This window comes from Pteropus alecto, unplaced genomic scaffold, assembly GCF_000325575.1.
Source record: "Pteropus alecto unplaced genomic scaffold, ASM32557v1 scaffold78, whole genome shotgun sequence".
Classification (NCBI taxonomy): Eukaryota; Metazoa; Chordata; class Mammalia; order Chiroptera; family Pteropodidae; genus Pteropus; species Pteropus alecto.
Window position 1 is genome coordinate 16,141,330 of NW_006443124.1, and position 13,747 is coordinate 16,155,076.

Here is a 13,747-nt window from a genome sequence, read left to right on the forward strand (position 1 = left end):
CTTGATGGAGTCTTTTAAAAAGCTGCCGGAACTAACAAATGGATTTAGCAAGATTGGGAGATACACAATCATATACAAAAATCAGTTTTATTTCTATATAAGCAGTGAATGGGAATTGAAATCCTGTTTTAAAAAATACCATTTTTGCTAGCGTAAAAAAGAAAATTGCATAAATAAGAAGTTATTAGAGATCTGACCAAAGATGTACAAGACCTGTGCAGTGAAAAATATAACATATTGCTGAGAAATTAAACAAGAACTGAATAGATGGAGAGATACACAGTGTCTAGGGAAAGGCTTCAGTATTAAGATGTCAGTTCTCCCCAAGCTGATCTATACATTCAGTGCAATCCCAGTATAAATCCCAGATGGCTTTTTAAATAGAAAGTGACAAGCTGAACCTAAAATTCTTATGAGAATTTGGAGGGCTAACTACTAGATTTCAGATTTGTTACAAAGCTGCAGAAATCGTGACAATGTGATGCTTACGTAATGGCAGGCAAATAGATATATGGTATAAAATAGTGTTCAGACATAAACCCACACATTTATGGGTAACTGATTTTTGCCAAGTGTAAAAAGCAATGCAATGAGAAAAGGCCAGCCTTTTCAACAGATGGTGCTGGAACAATTGTATATCATATGACGTAAAAACACACATACACACATTTAAAACTTTGCGCCATTTACAAAACTTACTCAAAATGGGTCTGGCCTACATATACAACCTCAAATGATAAAACTTTTAAAAGAGAAAATAGGGGAGAATCTTGTCACCTTGGGATATGCTAAGATTACTTAGATAGGATACCAGAGCACAATCCACAAATGAAAAATTGATAAATCATCAAAACTAAAAACTTCTGCCACAGAGTGAAAAAAATACATGCAAAAGGAATTTTATCAAGAATCCGTAAAATATGCTCAAATCAATAAGAAAACAACTCAGTAGGAAACTGGGCAAAAGCTTTGAACAGGCACTTCACCAGAGAAGATATGCAGATGGCAAATAAGTACATAAAAAGATGTTCAACATATTTACTCATTAGAGAAATGCAATTAAAGCCACAATGAGATATCACAGCACACCTACTACAGTAGTTACTCAAATGAAAAAGGTCAGTCATACCAAATGTTGGTGAGGTTGTGGAGGAACTAGGATTTTCATACACTGCCAGTGGAAACATAAAACGGTTTACTCACTTTGAAAAACACTTCAGCAGTATCTTAGAAAGTCAAACATCCCTGCCATGTCAGCCAGTCTTCCCTACTTTGTAGGTATTTACCCCAGAGGAAAGAAAGCTTGTGTCCTTACAAACACTTCTACAAGTAAAGATGTATTCAACTCTATCTATTGCAATCCAAAGCTGAAAAAAATATTAATGTCCCATGAAAGTAAAAAGATAAATTGTGGTATATCTACACAGTAGGATGCTACATAGTACAAGAAAGAAATGTACTGTTGATACATGGAACAATATGGATTAATCTCAAAATAACTATGCTGAGTGAAAGAAAGCATACACAAAGTAGTACAAACTATTATTCCGTTTACAAACTGTAGTAGCAGAAAGTAAGTCATGGGGGGATGGTGTGGAAGGATGATGGATAGGAGGGAGTAGGGAGAGGCACAGAAGGGTTGACAGGGTGACAGATACACTGTTTTGATAGCGATGGTGATGTCAGAAAGTCGAATTATACCTCCATATGGCTGATGTTTATTTACATCTATCTACATATAAAAACACATCTGGAGGCCCCTCCACATATATATGATAGAGGGGACTCAGATTGAAAGAGACTTGAGAGGCATAGCAACCAAATGTAGTGTTTGGACTTTGTATCCTGAGTCGGACAAGCCAACTATAAAAAGACATTCTTGAGACAGCAGGAAACTGTATAATCTGAGTATTTGATAATGTGATTAATTATTGTTAATTTTGTTAGATAAGGCACAAATGAAGGCCCATGTCTGTTAGAAAGACATAGTGAAGACTTTATGGGTAAAATTATACAATGTTTGTAATGCGCTTTGAAATCCTCTAGCATGTTAAAGAGGGCAACATGAAAAATACAGGGAAAATATTGATAATTGAAGCTGGGTGATGGATACATAAATTCTGTGTGCAGTTTTTTAATTCTCCCTAAAATTTCTGTTTTTATGATTGTTTTTTCCTCAGGTTAGAATCCAAGGTCTCCCTTCTTTTAGCCCCCACCATACATACTCCTGCAGCCTCAGCACCTGGCTCTCACCGTGCAGGATCTTGTGTGTAGAGTGGCCATCTGTCCCCGTGTGCCTGTGTGCACCTATCTTCTCAGTGTAATAATTAATAGAGCCTTCTGATTCTCAAAGCACTCTAATTCTAACAATAAAATGTACGCCCACCCTAGTTATATCGAACTATAATTTTCTTCACATACCTGCACTTTACACCTGTTTGTCTTTACTAGACTGTTCTTTGTCCAGAATCCCCCTTCATACCCCAGCACTTTGCCTTATCTCACTCCTTCCTGCTCTGTTTTCCAAGCCTTAGCTCAGGCATCATGTCCTCAGAGACCTCCCTGACGTTGCTCCTCTGGCCTGTGCCATGCCACCTGGGCACACTCTGTTGTATAGCAGTCAGGTAAAATGTGCTTACCAGGCCGTCCCCAGTTCAGTTGGCTTTTCAAAATTAGAAGTACACTATCTTTTCATCTTTGGGTCCTTGGTGTCTGGCAGCGCTAGCAATGTCTAGCAAAGCATTAGATAAATCTAGCCTTAGTCTCTGACCCAACTCTCTCAAATAAATGAGAAGAACTCAGCCCTAGGAAGGAAGGTAAATACACCTTCCTAAGATCACACAGCATTGAAGTGGCAGAGATAATGTAGAGCTTGTGACCACATCCCTCCTCCCACACTGGGCAATGCAATGAACTCTTTCGAGGGCCAAAGGAGGTATCCTTTACTAAGACAGAGCTCAGACGTCAAATAGCGAGGGTCCTCGGAGCAGAATAGGACAGCAATTAGAGCTGTGGTGGTAACTCTGACATGTACAAGAAGTGGATTCTGACAATTCTATAATATTTCAAGTGCTTATTAAAATCAAAATGCAGTAGTGGTTATGATACCTGGCCTTTTAACTATTCACTTTTAATTATTCAACCAATATACCAAATCTAGGAGAAAGCTGACAGTTTTTCTAATTTTTCATTTGCTTTTTTTAGAGCCCTCATGTGCATTGACATGGAGAGTGATGTGTAGGGTGTTAGGGACATACATTTATATATTTTAAAATAAAGAATATTATTCAGCAATATCGCACTTCATATCTGTTTTTCTCTGCACTTTTCATAGCGTCGTCTTGGAGATGCAGCCAAGAAAGCCATCAGCAAGTTGACAACCAGAACAGTGAAGAAGGGTGACAAGGTACAGTAATGAAATAACTTTAACACTATAAAAATAATAAAGTGGTTATGCTTTTGATTTGATGGGCGAGAATATACCCTAATCATTGGGGTGTCATTTGTTATATTATTATTTTTCTCCAAGTATACCCTCCAATGCTTTATTTCAAACTAGCCTCTCATTGAAATCTTGTTCTTAGTATGCCTGCTGTTCGGAGGCCCTCGTACAGTTCTCTGCTGTCCTGGACTGTAACCGCTCGTGCCATTAATAGCGTCACTGGATGACTCACCATTATCTTAGCTGTGGTGTTCAACAGTTTTCTTCTGCCCAAACGTAGCATCCTTTTGGGAAGAACTCTAATGGGGCAGTTTGTACACAAAAGTAGCCGGGTATATGTGTTATCTTGCTAAGCTTCCTGAGACTGTACCACGTCTCCTTTGTGTCTTATTTCTTATTCTAGTAAAATGGGAAACTGGAGACCCACATTTCGAGGGAATGTCAGTTTACAAGGCCCTGTCTGTATAGGAGGCTGAGCGGTTTGCTGAAAGAGCACAGGATTGGGCCTGATGGCGAGGAGAACCGGTCAGAGAGGCAGTGACAGAGGTCGTGGCTGAGACCCATCACCACAGTTCCGCAATCAGATCTCAAGTTATGCTAGAGCCCTGCTTCCGCTCTGTAAGGACAAAAGAGCAACATAATGTTAGACCCCACATTCTGCACAGTCAAGGTTATCCAGAAAGAAAAATCTTCATTTCTAGAAGCATAACACCAGAACTCTCTCCTGCACACACCCAATTCTAATGTTTTAACAAAAAGATCTGGGGGTTCATTACAGATGGTTCTTCATTCTCAGTTTTACCACATTCTTCACTTGACTCATCTTCACCCCAGCTGCCTTGACACCACACATCTGGTTCTCCATGATACAGCTCAAACGTGGAGACATGGCCAGTAACTTCACTGTATGCTACAGAAAGAAAAAAGTGAAAACGCAGAAAATGTAAGCAGCATCACAACAGCTGCACTGTAACCCAAAGAGTGGTCACCCGTGTGACGCACACTCGGTGTGGTGGCCCTCAGCTGCCACGTTAATTTGCAGTTCCCTGGAGCTGATCTAACCTACCAATCCTACTTTGTCCCTTGGGCTAGCACAGAACAATCTTTCTGTATTAAAGCTAACACCTCTTCTTAGTGTGTACCTCCTAGACCTGCCAGGAGTTGTCCCACTGAAGTCAAATGGCAGTGACATGGCAAATAGTGTCACCTTTCCTGGCTTAGGTGCCTGGAGATGCTCTATTTTATGACAGTTCAGGGAAACTCACCCCCAGCCCAGAGGAGGAAGGAAGTCAGTTACCCTGGATGACCAGATGCCTGGCTAACTCCCCCTGACTCTCGGTAAAGACCCAGCTCCAAGGTGAGCCCAGGAGTTCTCTGCCCCAAATCTGCAACCGTCCTTGGGGCGAGACTCTAGGCGGCCATTTTCTGGGGCTCAGCTTCTTTATTCCCTGCACCTAGCCATGTGGTCAGATGCGCCTCCTGGGGAGTGCCCAGATTGCAGCAGGTGTGCAGGGACACCCACAAGACCAGAGTAGCCATGCCGCAAGAGTGGGGAGAGGATACGCACATGGGCCAGATGACAGCTGGTTTGAATCTTGGAAAAAAATTACGATTCTGATTTCTAAGATGTTTCACAAACAGAATTAGTATTAATTAGTACAATATAGTTTAAAAACAAAATAGATGAGCTTAGATATAATTTGGGTTGGTGTAGTTAAGCAAATGGAAGCACTAAATTTTTTTCATAACTTTTCACATTAGAGTCACTTGTTTCCTGTAGTTGCCACCGGACTTTTCTGACCTGGATTGTTTGCCCTCCGTTCAGGCACTTCTGACTTTGGCCTGTGACTTGGTTCCTGTGCTTTTTGTTTCAGGAAACAGAGCCAGATTTTGATCATTGTGCCGTCTGCATAGAGAGCTATAAGCAGAATGATGTTGTCCGGATTCTGCCCTGCAAGTATGTCACCTTTCTTCGTTTAAAAAGGAATGCAGTTTGTATGTCTCCTTCTCAGAATGGGTATCCCATGTGCTTTTGAGAGCTACCTCAATGCACAGGGCACGTAGTGGGAGTTGCACTTAGCAGTGAACTGTGCTCCCCTGGCCAGACTGATGCACAGGCCTTTCTCTGGTGATGAGAAACACAAGGTACAACCTCCGGACACATCCATAGGCTAAAGAATACTAAGGTCAAAATGGTTAATTCTGTGAGTTGTGTAGGTTTCAGAACTAGCCACTGTCCCTCTCCTCCTTGAATCAGAGCATGTCACTAGGCCCTCCAACAAAGCCTCAGCAGTGCTCATGCAGCCAGGGTGCCAGAACTCTGGGGATGCAGGCTGTCATTTTCTGAACCTGGGTTATGTAGTGTGGTGACACGGATAGGTGTGCCACTCTTGCAGTTTGCATTTCCTGTCTCCTGTGAGGTCAGGGTTCTCCCCGAGTTCACTAAAGGTAGTGAAGCCAACCATGTGTGCTAGGGCCACATGATTCATAAACGGCCAAGCTGACATTGACCTCCCTCCAAAAGGATGGTTGGTGTTCACCTACTGCCCTTCAGTGTCCCGCAGGAGCACATTTTCTTTATTTAGCACGTTGATTTCTACCGTGGTGCTGCCCCATGCTCAGGAGTGTGACACATTACAATACAGCTCCGAGTGTTAGTTGGAAAAATATGAAACCACCTGTTGAGAAGCCTAAAATCAAAGGTTTTTCCTCTTCCTTTGCCCTGTCCTTTACAACACATCCTCTCAACTCTAACAAGACTTCTTGCAATGCAGAACGTGTGAATGAATAAAGTAATTAGTAGCAGGTATTTTAATGAGCCTACTGGTATTATTTTACTTATTCACAAAGTGATCTATTTTGAGCCTAGAAAGACTTGTTTTCTATCTATTCATTCATCCATTCACTGTGTTATATGTCACATGTGTCTGAGCCCAGTCCCGGTAGAAAGATAGGTTTTTAAAAAAATTTTGGCACTTAAGAATAATTCCAGAAAACCAAGATTCTGGAAATCAAGTTGTTGTAGTTTATATATAAAGGAAGATCTATAAAACTACTTGTAAGCTGTTTCGCAGGAAATTAAATTATTTACTTACCAGTTTTTCTTCAGTTGAAGTATTTTACAGTCTAAAACATGAGGCAGAAGGAAATACACATACACATAACACTTACAGATCAGGAAAAAGACCAGTAGGGTATATCATAAAGCAGTCAGCTGTTACCTGCTTTTAAAAAACCTATTTTTTAAAAAATACCTGTTTTTACCTATACAGATTTCTTTTGACACCAGAATGACCAGGAAGAAAGCCATGTCTTTCTAAATTCTTCATCTTCCTATTTCAATTCAGAGGCTTAAGAACAAAGGCGCCCAAAACTGTTCATGGTCTGCACTAACATGAGTGTCTTCCTCAGGGGGCCTCAGCCCAGTATAGGAGATTGTGGAGAGCTTGCTTCCCATTTTCTCCATCCCTTAAGCATTGGCTTTTCCAAAGTTTCACTGTCAGTTCTCTTTTTTCCTAATTTAGTCCAGTGCTTTCTAAACCTGACTGCATTGGAATCAATGGGGCGCTTTCAGAAACACTTGCACAGGGCAGCCAAGCGCGTTGTGTTTGACAGGTACCTGCGTGGTTCTCACGGCCACCCTCATGAAGGTCCAGAGCTCTGGGTGACTTTAGCCATCTCTGTGGCTGCACCTACCACCCGAGGATTCATCTCAGTCTCTGTGTTTGTGGTCTGCATTTGAATATTAGAGTTTTTGCAGACTTCACGGTGTCCCTTTTGCTCTGGAGCAGATTGGTGTTTATTGCTCTCGCCTCTTAAGTCTCAGTAAGTTGTAGCTTTCTCTGAGCTGCATTGCACACACTGCTCAGCAAAACATTTCACCTCTCTGCAGTGGGGACATCATCATGATTCTCAGGTGTGGTAAAAGTTAACTTCGCACATTGAGTAACATTCTGGGGGACTGAAGTTGACAACTCTTGACCTGGAGCAGGGTTTCTCAGCCTTGGCACTGTTGACTTGTGGGACCAGATCATTCTTTGTTGGGTGGAAGGGCGGGGGGCCATCCTGTGTGCTATGGGACATTTAACAGGATCCCTGGCTCCAGCAGTAGATGCCAGTAGCACCCCCACCCCCAGCTCTGAGAAGTACAGATGTGTCCAGTGGAGAACCACTGACCTAAGATGGCTCCACACAAGTACTCATCTTTACTGCCATTCTTCTCCAAGCCTCTTATTGACACTGGATTCCTCTCAGGCACCTTCGAATTAACTCTTGCCTTGTGCTGCTGCTTTGTTCCCTCTGCCTGGATACCCTGTTCTACCCCCTATGTCTGTAGGTCTTTGACACAGAGCAGAAGTGGAACTCAGCTACGTCTTTCTTTTGCTCTTGCTGCCAGGCAGCTCTGGTTCCTCCTGCCTCCCAGAGGGTGCTACAGAGCCCTTCTCACTCCCTGGTTGGCTCTCTTGGCCCTCGCTCTTGGCAGATAACTTCACCATCACCTTCACAGAGAAAGTGATGGCTGTGAGACAACTTCCTGACCCAGCTTCCTGCACACCCACCCTGGCAGCTTTGTCCTGATGGGCCTCTGCATGTCAGCTCCTCCCTTCCAGAGGACCTTGCTCTGTTGACTCTCTGCTCCCTGCAGGTGGTGGTCTTTCTGTCTCTGCACATTCACGTGTCATTGTGCTCAGGCACTTCTTAGTCCAGTTTTCATAACTCTTTCAGTCCCATCTCCAAACATCACCCTACAGCTTCTGTCCTTCACAGCTAGGCTTGAAAAGGCTCTGCAGTCACTGTCTCCTCTTCTCTTACGTAAGGGAAGAAGAAAAGCTCAGGTGCTTCTGTGTGTGTCTGTCTGTCCTTAGTTTTAATGAGCTCGTCTGCAGAGGAACTAGACTCCTGTCCCTAGATAGCATGCCTCACTGATGGCTGGCTTTTGCATGGCCTTCGCTTTTCACCTTCTGCCATGTTAATGTATTGTAGACAGATGGCAGTTGGCATTGCTTGGGGACCTCCCACTTGTGTCAGTTGATCATCCTTTGGATGTTAGCCAACATGTCTTAGAAGCTGAAAAACTGTCACCTAATTTAGACCTTTTATTTAAAGGTCAGCCACAAAATTTTTTAGTAGTTAAAAGTACTTTTCATAAATGGAGTGCTGCAGCATAGATAAACATATCTGAGATGCCACTTTAGGAGCTCAAATGGGTCAGTCATCTGGCTGTTGGCCGAGGCAGCACTGTGACGCCCCCGCCTCATAGGGAGGGCCTGTTTAAAATGGTATGTGCTGCCAGTCCCAGCTGGGGGAAAAGAGTACTTGTCTCTGACCTTGAATAATCCTGGATCCTTTTATATTTGCCAGGTTCTTGCACGGCACCAAGAGGCTGCAGAGCTGTGAAAACAAGTCACCTTCATTGTAGACTCCTCACCCCACCCAGCGTGGTTCCTCTCACTCTAGTTTGTGCATGTGGGAGTAGGACAGGTCGAGGCATCATGTTTTAGTATTCTGGTTTTGTTTTTTTTATGTTCCAGACATTTCACATTCTGTATCCCAAAGTATTTCTTACAGGAATAAAGGACTTTGTTGAAGCTCTGATCTGCTTGTCCTTTTCACGTTTCACTGTCCTCAACATACCACTTGCTTTCCATCCCAGTACACCACTCAGCCCTAAGGGTGTTGGGTTCTTTTCTGTTTTTGTGTGTATTTTTATTGTTTTATTATTTTATCAAGTCTTTTGTAACTGTGGGAAGGGGCTTCTTCTCAAGGTCTGGCTGGCCCCAGGTGCCACCCTCTGAGGTGTCTGGATGCTTGTGGCCTTCTGCAAGCTAGTGAGAGGTCACTCTGGTGCTGGGCACCCTCAGGCGCTCTGACTGTTTACTGGGATATTGTGGAAAACGATAATGTTACTTTGCCTGAACGTATGTTTAATACCACCTTCCATTTGCATATCCTCAGTGCTGTTCTAAGTATTCCATGTACAGCTTCTCACTTACTGCTCCAGATAGCCTTTCCTCCTACTCCCCCCACCCCGCAGCTTTCAGATGAGACGGCCGGGAGTCAGAGAGGGTGTTCGTCCAGGTTAGCCAGGAGGAAGGGAAAGGCCGTGCTGAGCTTGAAGAAATGGTAGAGCTGAAGAGGTAGAAGCCAGAGGGTGAAGAGAGTGGGTGATGAAGAAAAGAAGAAACAAGGCCAGGGCAGTTATTCACCAGGATTCCATCGGTGACCTGAAGGAGAGTGATGGGCTTGTGTCAGAAGGGCCAGTGATGAAGAGGAAAGTTGCTGGGTTGTTTTCAGAAGAGAGGGGTGTGCTCTGGAATCAGACTGACAACCTCCGGATTGGAGGTTGGCAGGGCAGTTAGCCGATGGGCAGGATTGGGGTTGGGCAGCTGCGGGGTGGACAGATGGTCAGAAGGAAAAGTTGTTTTTAAAAAGGAAAATACTTCTTTCAGATTTTGAGTTATCTAAGGAAGGGAGGCTTTCTCGGTTTGTCCCCAGAGAACCAGTTGGTCTTTGTTGTTCTCCATTACTGTGCCCCATAGCTAGGGGCCCAACACTTTCTATTGGTCAACAAACCTACAAGGAAACAACCCCAATACAAGAAAAGTCGTGTATTTATGACTAAGGTTTAAAGGAATGGGTATGCAGGGAACACTCAACCCTTATAACTTTAAAAATTAAATACGGCATTATACCGTTTTGTTCTTTCTGAATAACTAGTAATAGAAAGGCAGAACAATAAGAAAGGGGAAAGCCATTGACCCCCCAGGCCACTGCAGCTTATTTAAACCGAGTTCTCCACAAGTATCTGGTTAAAGTCGGCTGCCACAGCCATTCCTGCACCAAAGTGGCCCATCAGAGAGCACCTTGTCTCTTCTGTCACCTGTCAACCGGCCAAAGTTCATTGTCCACTTCCTACACAGAACTGGCCTGGAACACCTTCCCATCTACCCACTCCACCCATTGCTGACCAAACCCTCAGCGGTCATGGGCCTCCCAAACCTGTGCCAGACATCAGGCAGATGCACCCTGTCGTGGGAGAGGTTGTCCCTTATGTCAGACCCAGAGGGGACTGTGTCCCCAAAAAGAATTAAAAGCCAAGTCCTGGTCTTTGTTAGACTAGCCAGCCTGGCACAGTTGACAACTGCTGGGGAGCAGACCGAGCCCTGAGCACACCCCTCAGGGGTCCCTGTAGTAAAGAGCCTCCCCCTCGCTCTGGGAGCGCTCTCAGATGAGGATACGAGGAACAGGACTGGGACATGAGGCCTTATGTACACAAGTGAATTTAGGTCGAGACTACGGTTCGGTGACTTCCACCCCTTAAGTAAAAACCGTCAGGTTTAAATAAGAGCCTTCCAGAGTGATAAGGCTCCAGTTCATTGCATTATTTACAGGTTTCAGACTAGACTGACAAATGCCTCCTTCAAGGCCTTTATTCTTACCCCAAAGCAAATGGATGCAAGGCCATAGAGTGGCAATGGGTGAGTGGGTGGGTGTCATTCAGGCTGAAGCTGTCAGCATGAGCGTTTCTTCCAAATCCCAATTAAAACAATGAGTTTTCTACACCTCTTTTTAAAATTAACCCCACATTTTTTAAACGGCCGCATGTAACTTTATAATCTAGATAGAAATTATAAACGACATTTTAAAGACACATGATGATGCAGTTTATTATCTTTCTTAAAATTTCTTTCATCTCATCACAAGACTTAGGTTCTAATTCTTCCAGAGGTGCCTGAAACTTCTGTCTTGGCTCTGGGACTCCCCGCGCCTTCACCTCAGCTTCTTGGCGCTGCCGTGCAGGGAACTTGAGCTGAGAGCAGTGATTGCTGCAGTTCCTCCAACATCTTTTCTCCCTTCCAAAGGGCTTGAGCTCCTTTCCTAGGAATGTAAAACCCTCCATAGCTGACTTCCCATCACAAGGATGTGACTTTCTATTCTCCTAAACAAGAGAAAGTCACCTATCCTCTCTCTCCCTTTAACATTTCAGCTGAATACTGCTGGCTAAGTGTTATCTGATTCGTAAGTACAGTTCATCCCTAAAGATAGCCCCAACTACCCTGTAACTTTTACAAACATATAGCAAAGGTTGCTAAGAAGTCCTTTTAAGTAATGTTTTAAGTGACATTTAAACAGAGTTCCATGAAACTAATAATTACACACAGAACTCTTCATTTAACCCTGAATATCTTTTTGAAATTTATAAGGTGTAGTTCATTGTCTTCATTCTTAATAAATTGCCTAAGTTTCTTCAAATCTTTTTTGGAATTTAGTAGAATAAAAAGACCAAATAGCCAAATGCTACTTATGAGTTCTCATTATACAGTCCTATCGATATGTAAGATTGGATTCAGGAGGTTTTCTGCCAGCTACTTTTTCATACAATTTCTTTGCATTTTGGTCTAATGATTTTTTAGTGTATAATTTGTGATGTAATTCTCGATTTTTTTATAGGCATGTTTTTCACAAGTCCTGTGTGGATCCCTGGCTTAGTGAACATTGTACCTGTCCTATGTGCAAACTTAATATTTTGAAGGCCCTGGGAATTGTGGTATGTTTCCTATTTTGTTACTACTTTGGGGAGTATTATCTCTACCTGTAACATAACACAGCAGGAGTGGATGGTTATGTCTCACAAGGAAACGCTGGCTTTCTCTGCTATGTAGCTTCTTTAGTCCAATCGTGCGTTTCTTCCAGAATAAAATCCAGCCAGTCTGAGGGAACTCCTGGAAGAGAAGCAGAATTATGCTAGTCTGCTTTGGAGCACACTTCTGTTGGGTGATGGGTGTATGATGAGGAAGTGAGGTAGAGAAGGTTGGGATTCTCCTTCATTCCAATATCTTTTTTATTTTAAAAAAGGAATAGAATATAGACTTTTGGCTCCATTCCAGTAGTAATTTTTTCTGCGTTCAGCATAATAGAAAACTATGTCATCACTTGTGTTCCTTCCTCTTGAGTTCAGCTTTCCTGGGCGTCAAGTTGCAAGCAGCGAAGGTGGCAGTGCCAGCCCTGGGTGAACCGTGGCAGCCTGGCAGGGGCTTAGGTCAGAGGCCGTGGGGGGCCCTTTACCTCTGGCCGGATGAGTCAGTCCTGCCAGCCGAAGACCTTGGAGACTTCCTACAGTTCCTTCCTTAAGAGAAGGCTATATCCAGGATTAACGCTTTTTAGAAGAAAATGAAATACTTTCTAGTCTCAGAAAAAGTGTATGAATAACCTCCTTATGGAGCGAAAAGTTTAATTTGACCCAACCGATGAATTCCTCATTTTAGCCTGGCAACCCAAAGAAGATCTGAGTATTTCTGTTAGAGATACGCCATCAGATGACAGTTTAATTGCAGTCCCAAAATGGGCATTCATGCCCCATTTACTTTCCATCTCCAGAGATCACATGATATCAGTGACGTTATAGTTTGACAAGGTTCCTCTCCACTGGCTAGCAGCATCCCCGGCCTCTCCTAATGCCAGTAGCACAACTCCCCGGTCACACAATCAAAAGTGTCTCCAAATGTCCCTTGGGGGGCCAGGTCACCCCCATTTGAGGAGTTTAACACAGACTTGCCATAGTGTCTGGCATGTAGCAGACACTTAGGGAAGTATTAACTTAGCCTTTTGTTGCCTCCAGCCTTCTTGGTGTTGTTTTAAGTCTTATTCTTTGAACTACTAATACTTTTCTGTTCTTAATGAAAAGCTTTCTGGAATGTCTTAGAAGCTACTATCGTTCCTTAAATATAAAAAAAAATAATAAACCTAAGTAACTGGGTGTCATTACCAGCACCAGTTATTACACTCTGCCGTGATTTTTTTTTTTTAATTGGGCTTTGGGGTGATCTAGAGCAACATTCTTTTGCTCAGGAAGCCATTTGTGTTGGATTTGGTAGTCTGTCACTTCTCTGTGTATAAGCTTCTCCCAGCCACCTTTCCCAGCTCTGCTTCTAATCTGCTGTCAGCCGAAAGAACCAAAGGTTGCCAGAGAAACCAGATATCCATATTGTTAAATCAGAAGACTTTTGAGTCCACTTTTTAGTCATTCTCCAGCCCCAGGATGGCTCTACACCTCTCCTTCAGGATCAGACACTTAGGTTTTAAAACAGCTTTCTTAGGTTCAAAAGTCTTTGTTTTGTGCTTTACTTGTGTTTAAAAATAGAAGATATTTAAAAACTGGTGGCCAGATAAATGGGGTGTTATAGAGAAGTTAATAGGATCAGAGGGATATTTTACGTTACCTGCTGTCCTTCAGCGTTAACATAGAGCCAGAGTGGTACACTTGGCTGTTTGTCAGCTTCATACTAACAGTAATGATCCGCTCTG

The 13,747-nt window shown here is 43.1% G+C and overlaps 1 protein-coding gene across 4 annotated transcripts in view; it reads left to right on the forward strand.

The window, feature by feature from the left end:
• Window positions 1-13,747, forward strand: part of RNF130 (ring finger protein 130) — an 80,626-nt gene that overhangs the window by 32,847 nt on the left and 34,032 nt on the right. For all 4 annotated transcript variants that reach the window (XM_025040647.1, XM_015598154.1, XM_006923245.1 and 1 more), the window contains exons 3-5: window positions 3,335-3,406; window positions 5,317-5,399; window positions 11,894-11,990. In XM_025040647.1, the coding sequence (XP_024896415.1) occupies window positions 3,335-3,406; window positions 5,317-5,399; window positions 11,894-11,990 (252 nt within the window). The remainder of the gene's footprint in view (window positions 1-3,334; window positions 3,407-5,316; window positions 5,400-11,893; window positions 11,991-13,747) is intronic.